Source organism: Trachypithecus francoisi, unplaced genomic scaffold (genome assembly GCF_009764315.1).
Source record: "Trachypithecus francoisi isolate TF-2019V2 unplaced genomic scaffold, Tfra_2.0 Lachesis_group5, whole genome shotgun sequence".
NCBI lineage: Eukaryota > Metazoa > Chordata > Mammalia > Primates > Cercopithecidae > Trachypithecus > Trachypithecus francoisi.
In genome coordinates, this window is record NW_022681470.1 from 99,166,791 (window position 1) to 99,174,256 (window position 7,466).

At 46.9% G+C, this 7,466-nt stretch overlaps 3 protein-coding genes across 3 annotated transcripts; 1 reads left to right on the forward strand and 2 right to left on the reverse strand.

The window, feature by feature from the left end:
- Positions 1–3,051: 3,051 nt before the first annotated feature.
- Positions 3,052–5,276, reverse strand: LOC117075510 (histone H2B type 2-E). Its single transcript, XM_033197959.1, has one exon. It carries the CDS (start codon positions 5,232–5,234, stop codon positions 4,854–4,856), a length of 381 nt encoding a protein of 126 aa, XP_033053850.1. The 5' UTR covers positions 5,235–5,276; the 3' UTR covers positions 3,052–4,853.
- Positions 5,277–5,535: 259 nt separating this feature from the next.
- Positions 5,536–5,969, forward strand: LOC117075509 (histone H2A type 2-C). The gene has a single exon (XM_033197957.1). The coding sequence runs from the start codon at positions 5,569–5,571 to the stop codon at positions 5,956–5,958; it is 390 nt and encodes a 129-aa protein (XP_033053848.1). The 5' UTR covers positions 5,536–5,568; the 3' UTR covers positions 5,959–5,969.
- On the reverse strand, positions 5,919–6,846 carry LOC117075508 (histone H2A type 2-B). Its single transcript, XM_033197956.1, has one exon. It carries the CDS (start codon positions 6,509–6,511, stop codon positions 6,119–6,121), a length of 393 nt encoding a protein of 130 aa, XP_033053847.1. The 5' UTR covers positions 6,512–6,846; the 3' UTR covers positions 5,919–6,118.
- Between the last annotated feature and the right edge of the window lie 620 nt (positions 6,847–7,466).

Genomic DNA, 7,466 nt, shown 5'->3' on the forward strand with positions numbered 1-7,466 from the left:
TAGCATCTCTACAAAAAAACTTAAAAATTAACTCAACGTGGTGATGCCTCCCTGTAGTTCTAGCTACTGGGAAGGCTGAGGTGGGAGGATCACTTGAGCCAAGGAGTTTGAGGTTCCAGTGAGCTATGATCTGGCCACTGTACTCCAGCCTAGGTGACAGACCAAGACCTTATCTCTAAAAAATAATAATATTCCTCTTTACTGAAGTATTCCAGCTAATATATGAAAGAAGAGTGACAGAATATCATTATTTTGCAACTGATAATGAGTTAATTGACCTAAGCATTGAGAATCAATCACTGCTGTTACACAAAAAAAGAAGCAGCTAGACATACATGTCTCCTTATAGAAAAGAAATAGTACCACCTATGAAGTAGTCATGTTATGGGGTAAAAAAGTAAACCTAAATCTAATCAAGCCTCTAAGTATCAATTTACATAAAATAGAGGACAGAGGATCATGATAACCTACATCCTGGAGACAACTCTCTAAAGAGCACATACTGGGTTCCACTGATCCACCCATCATTCCATGGAAGCACAGTTGTAAAGAAAGGCAAACTATAATGAGAAGGCCACCTGCAGCACACAGAGGCAGGTGACCATGGCAGTTGTTGTCAACCTGGTTGGCCTGACAAAGCCATTTCCACTTTAAGGGAAGCCCTGTTGCAGGGAACAAACACACACTTTTGAGGCTCAGGGTACCATGTGCTCCAGAGAGTGCTTCATGGGCATAAACCATGTGGCCTCTGAGACTTTAACTCTTCTGGTTTTAGTACCACACAGCTCCTTTCTGTTCCCATAGTCACGTCAGCCTAGGAGCTCATTGGGTTCTTTAAAGTCAATTTACACATTCTAGCCTAGTCCTGCAAGATCTGGCTCTGTCTACCCGTGTAACCTCTTGATGCTGCTGTGTCCTCCTTGCCCTGTAACCGCCACCTGTACTAGACTTCCTGCAGTTCTTCCTATCTACCTGAGCATGATCTTTTCCACTCTCTCCAGGCCTTTGCCCATGCCATCCACTGCCTGGTACACCCTTCCTATCCTTGTCAAGTGTCATCCTAAAGGTCCTTTCCTCAGGGAGGCCTTCCCTACACCCACCAACGTGAAGTTAGGACTCCCTCCATTACACTCTCTGTATCTATACCTCTACAGTTATAATACTTGTCACACTTTCTCATAGTCACGGGATTAATATGTCTTCTCTTCTAGTCACTGGAGGTCCAGGAAGGCAGAAGCCACTCCTGTTCAATTTTCTGTCCTCACTACCTATCAGATTACCTGCCATCTTCACAGATACTCAATAAATTCTTGAATGAAAGAACAAATGATATCACACCTAACAATGCTTAGGAGTCAGAGAGAAGAAAATGGTCCTAGAATGCTGTTCTTACAGAATTTAATAATGTTCATAGATAATTAATATTTATAAAATTAGTAGATACAGATTTTCAATCACACATATTAAATGAATTATTAAACCTAGTCCCCTCGGTTACATGGACAGTCTCTCACTTAAGGGTCAATTTCTGAAACCCAAACAGAGCTGCCCTTCAGGCCTACTACAGAATTATTGATAAGCAATATTACGAGCTATGACAGTGTCCTTCTGGTCCTTTTTTTTTTTTTTTTTTTTAGATAGTGTTTTCCTTTGTCACCCAGGCTGGAGTGCAGTGGCAGCAGCCTCCATCTCCCAGGTACAAGGGATTCTCCTGCCTCAGCCTCCTGAGTAGCTGGGACTATAGGCGCCCACCACCATGCCAATTTTTGTATTTTTAGTGGAGGTGGGGTTTCACCATGTTAGCCAGGCTGGTCTTGAACTCCTGACCTCAAATGATCCACCCACCTGGGATTACAGGTGTGAGCCACTGCATGCGGCCAACAGAACCTATCTTAACAAGTGGCTGTAGGCTGGGCACGGTGGCTCACGCTTGTAATCCCAGCACTTCGGGAGGCCGAGGCGGGCGGATCACGAGGTCAGGAGATCGAGACCATCCTGCTAAGTAAGTGTAAGGTAAACTCTTAGCTTACTGCTAAGTAAGTTTAAGGTAAACAGTTAAGTGCTCAGTAAGGGGAAGCAATCATTATTTTAACAATTATTGTTATTAACCCCAACATAAGCAAATGTTTAAAGATGTCTGAGCAGGAGAAATGATCAAAGAGGTTCTTGAGGACTAATCTCACCAATTACTTCTCCTCCAGAGTTAAAATATCAAATCTATCACCTCTTCCCCCTTCCTCACTCTGTAACATCCTTCCCAGTGAACATCATCCCCAGGAGGAGCCCAAAACCAGCAACTAAGGCTCTCTCATGTCAGTGAAAGGATTCCAGCTGGTGAGCCCCACCACTGTGGGGACAAACTCAATTGAGTTGAGCTATGACCTCTGGGATGGAGGCTCACAACCACCTAATTCCACCCTCAATGTACTCAGCCACCACTACCCAGGATTTACATCCAGGGTGCACTCTGAAGAGAATAAAACCAGTGATATTTCTTTTCAATTCTAAAGCATAGGTATTTCCCCCTAAAACACAGGGAAGGGTCCAGGTTTTCAGAATGACCCTGTTTCTCAAGTCCCTTAACTCCTAACCTAGGAGCTTATCCTCTGGAGAGTTTCTGAAGAAAGGCTTCTCTTTGCCTCAGTTTCCTTATCTGTAAAATGGGTGATAATAACGGTACTACTTCCTGAGGTCCTGGTGAGAATTAGATGAGTCAATATGTATAAAGGGCCTAGAACACTACCTGGCACATAGTAAGTGCTCCGTAGGTGTTAGCTTAACTTAATTATGAACTTTAGTTCTTTCATCTTATTTGTACTGCTTTCTATTTGTGATCATATATTTTTCAATTACTAAGCATTAACAGTGGCCTTGTAAGAGACTATTTCAGCCCTAGTGCACCTTTGGGGCAGCAGTTTGGCTGGTGGCTTATAAACAGTCATCCCCCAGATCAGAGGCACCCATGCTTTTCTATAGACCCTGTGTAAGTTGTATCTGTTAATTTCATTCATTGAGAAATATATACTGTAGATAAAAGAATCCAGCAAAGCCTTTAAATTAATTGGTAACTTTATTAATAACAATAGCATCTACACACATTTGAAAACACACATGTAGGAGACAGTTAAGATTTATTCAGTCTGTGATAATGTCTAGAGCTCATTTGGATTCATCAGACCCCTGCTATCAACTCCAAAAACCCTTAGCCAAAAACAGAGTTGAATCACTCATCAAACCATCAGTGTCTTCCTCGGCAGAATCAAGGGTTGGACAGAAAGACTAAATATTCTGTACCTCCACAAAATAAAACTAAAATGCAATTGTCCTGCATCTGAGAATACAAGGGTGGACAGTATGAGCTGCATGACTGTGAACCAATGAGGCTTCCCTTGGCCTCATTTGTAAAAAGGAGATTAACCCTGTAGTCCTGCCTATCTTGCATGGCCTCCTGAAAAGCAAATGAGGTGGACTGTCAATTAAAAGCTCCTCTCCTTTAAGAGGGGAACACCAAGAGGGGAGAGTAAGAAAAGAAGGAAAAGGCTCTTTCCAGTGACCAATACGCTGAATTTGATGAAAATCCAAAAGAGGTTATGCTAAACTGGGAAGCATAAGGGTGGATCTACCATTGCCACCTCCTCTTTGATGCAAAAAAAATCTTAACACGGCCCCCTCCCAGCTGTTGCACTGAGGTGACTAAGGATACATTTGAGGAAGTAGCTCCAAAAACATTTCCATTTTCACCGTGCCTTCACATACATCTAATGGAAATGAACAGCACCCATCATCCATCCACGAAAGCGATTAAGAAAAGGATGGGATGGAAAAACTAACCCAACAATATTACACCAATACGTAGTATTTAAGTAAGTGTCCATAATGTGCCAGGCTGAAGATGCACGGGAAAACCACACCAGCCGGTCTGTCAAGGGCTTGAGAATACCATAAACAAGAAAACAGACGAACCAATTTCAGACAGCTGCTAGAAGGAAGATAAAATGAGACAGGCAAGTCTGAGTGGCGCGAATTCCTTAGTGGATGACGTAGGTCTCTGAGAGGTGACTTTTGAGCCCATATCTACACGGTAAGTGCCTCGCAGTGACCTGGGGCCGTAGCCTTACCATTTAAAGCAGAGACCATTAAATGCGAAAATTATCAACAAAACGAGAAATAGGAATTTCAAAGTCTCAAAGTGAACGACGGAAACTGAAATCTACAAATTGGAAAAAGGCGCAGAATTTGAATATTCATGTCGCCCAATCAGGAAAAGGCTGGGACTCGGCTGCGCGGGCTTCGTCCAAACTACACAGAACGGCTGGTATCCACAGGAGACCCCATCGCACGGCAGAACTGGTGACCGGACACAAAAGGTGCTGCCAAGCGTCAGTCATACAGAGCTGTCACGCAGTGTTTGCGGAACCTGGGCTGAATTGTGTCCTGGAGTTCTCTTAAATAACAGCCGAACTCAGCCACTTCGTTTTAGAATGAAACAGACCCAAGAAGCCACCAGAGCGCCAGTGTGGGGCGCGAGTGGGGGCGGGTAAAGAGGCGGATTCCCAACATCCTAATTGAGAACCGACTCCTGGGAAAGCTAAGCAGCACAATGAGTGAAGACACGCTCTAGATTGAAAAGCAAATCCAATCATGCACCAGGGACCTCAAGTTCCAAATGGTTAAAAAGCTACGTGTGCCACTTCCCATGACCTTTACACTAAAATAACTTACTTTATGAGAAGAAACTAAGGGAGTAAGTGAACAAGCTCTTTTCTAGTGATTAGGTGGGTGGCTCTGAAAAGAGCCTTTGGAGTCAAGCAGCCGGCGACTCGAGCGAGCGAGCGCCAGGTCCCGGCAGGGACTCACTTGGAGCTGGTGTACTTGGTGACAGCCTTGGTGCCCTCGGACACGGCGTGCTTGGCCAGCTCGCCGGGCAGCAGCAGGCGCACGGCCGTCTGGATCTCGCGGGACGTGATGGTGGAGCGCTTGTTGTAGTGCGCCAGGCGGGACGCCTCTCCCGCGATGCGCTCGAAAATGTCGTTGACGAAGGAGTTCATGATGCCCATGGCCTTGGACGAGATGCCGGTGTCGGGGTGGACCTGCTTTAGCACCTTGTACACGTAGATGGAGTAGCTCTCCTTGCGGCTGCGCTTGCGCTTCTTGCCGTCTTTCTTCTGGGCTTTGGTGACGGCTTTCTTGGAGCCCTTTTTAGGAGCCGGAGCGGATTTTGCCGGTTCAGGCATGGTAAGACACAGTACAAACGCGGCTTAGCCAAGAAAAGAAGTAAGAGAATGGGCGGGCCTGATTCTTTTATAACCACCTTATGCAAATTAGGGCTCCGAAAGTCATTCGTTTCCATTGGTCCGTGTGCGGACCTTGCGTTTTCAGCAATGCGTACGCAACAACACCGACTCTTGACTTGATTGGCCGGTTCTGAAGCCATATTAGGACCAATGAAAAACTCGTTCTAGACCCCACCCCTAGGAAAGCTTATAAAGGCTTTCCTCTTGGTTCTTTTTCAAGCTTATTTTGTAGCGAGGTTCTGAGCATTTTCTGTGTTTAACCTTGATTTCAGTCATGTCTGGTCGTGGCAAACAAGGAGGCAAGGCTCGCGCCAAGGCCAAGTCGCGCTCGTCCCGCGCTGGCCTCCAGTTCCCGGTAGGGCGAGTGCACCGCTTGCTACGCAAAGGCAACTACGCGGAGCGGGTGGGGGCTGGCGCGCCCGTCTACATGGCGGCGGTCCTCGAGTACCTGACCGCCGAGATCCTGGAGCTGGCGGGCAACGCGGCTCGGGACAACAAGAAGACGCGCATCATCCCTCGTCACCTCCAGCTGGCCATCCGCAACGACGAGGAACTGAACAAGCTGCTGGGCAAAGTCACCATCGCCCAGGGCGGCGTTTTGCCTAACATCCAGGCCGTTCTGTTACCAAAGAAAACCGAAAGCCACAAAGCCAAAAGCAAATAAATGCAGACAAACAAACCAAAGACCAAAGGCTCTTTTTAGAGCCACCCAAGTTTTCAAAAAAAGAGCTAATGCGCTATTTCGTGATCAGCCCTTCATTTGACACTTTGGTGGCTCTTAAAAGAGCCTTTGGGGTGAATGAGTATGGTGTCAAGCCTCTTAATTACTTGTTCTTGCCAGGCTTGTGACTCTCCGTTTTCTTGGGCAACAGGACAGCTTGGATATTGGGCAAGACGCCGCCCTGGGCAATGGTGACACCCCCGAGTAACTTGTTGAGCTCTTCGTCATTCCTCACGGCTAGTTGCAGATGGCGAGGGATGATGCGCGTCTTCTTGTTGTCCCGAGCCGCGTTGCCCGCTAGCTCCAGAATTTCCGCGGTCAGGTACTCGAGGACCGCCGCCAGGTACACCGGGGCGCCTGCCCCCACCCGCTCCGCGTAGTTGCCCTTGCGCAGCAAGCGGTGCACTCGCCCCACCGGGAACTGGAGGCCAGCGCGGGACGAGCGCGACTTGGCCTTAGCGCGGGCCTTGCCTCCCTGCTTTCCGCGTCCTGACATTACGGCTAAAATTGCAGTTACAGCTTCTTTTACAAGGAGAAGAATGTGGAAAGAATAACCAATTTGATGTAATTTATAAGAGCTACCGGGAGGGGTGAAGGGAAGTCGTTTGATTGGCTAAAAGCGGAGCCGTATCCAACAGCCAATAGAAAAGCAGAAAGGCGCCTCTTGGTTTGCATCCTGGCTTGAAAGGAAATGACGGATTTCGTAAATATCTACCAATCGCTGAGAGCCACATTAAAGTCCCTTATTTGCATGCCAGGATCTTTAAAGAGAGTAGGCTTTCAAACAAAATGCTGGTTCTGTCTTGCACTATGGGTTTTTGCTTTGCTTTGTTTAGTTTACAGCCGGTAAATCCCAACATGGACTCTTAAGAAACTGCAGAAGACATCCGTAGACTGAGAGTTACTCTCACGCAAGAGTAGGGGATTCTGAAGCCGCTGATCCCCTTGAGCTCTAAACTACCAAGTCCCGCCCCGCCCTTTCTGTCTCGTCACAGCCAAATTCCCTTAAAAATACAAGTACTACTAAGGCTTCCTCCTTTCTCGCCCCTCAACTTAAGTCGCCCGCAGCGACTCCGCCCCACCCCACCCGCCTGCACTCCTTGGAATTCAGTTTGACCGAGGCTAGATTTGTCATCCTCTTGACCTCCAGGAGGCGGCCTTGAAACTTACTCCCTTGGCTTTCAAAATGTCGCCCTCCGTTTTTCTTCTTACCTCGCCGACTTTTCTTATCCTGCTTCCCCATGCCATCTCTAAATCTGCGAGTCCAGCTGGATTCTGCTTCTCTATCTCCAATTCTTCACTTATCCCGAAGAGTCTTACCTATTTATATGCTTTCAACTAACATCCAAATTTGTTTCAGAAGCTCAGACCCTTGTGCCTAACTGCTTACTGAATACTTCAACCTACTACTTGTCCCAATGAGCACCTCAAACTCAAACTCAACCTCAGCC

What these genes read in the sequence shown, in the direction of transcription:
- LOC117075510 (XM_033197959.1), bottom strand. Translation starts at nt 5,234, where the DNA reads ATGCCTGAACCGGCAAAATCCGCTCCGGCTCCTAAAAAGGGCTCCAAG.
- LOC117075508 (XM_033197956.1), bottom strand. Translation starts at nt 6,511, where the DNA reads ATGTCAGGACGCGGAAAGCAGGGAGGCAAGGCCCGCGCTAAGGCCAAG.
- LOC117075509 (XM_033197957.1), top strand. Translation starts at nt 5,569, where the DNA reads ATGTCTGGTCGTGGCAAACAAGGAGGCAAGGCTCGCGCCAAGGCCAAG.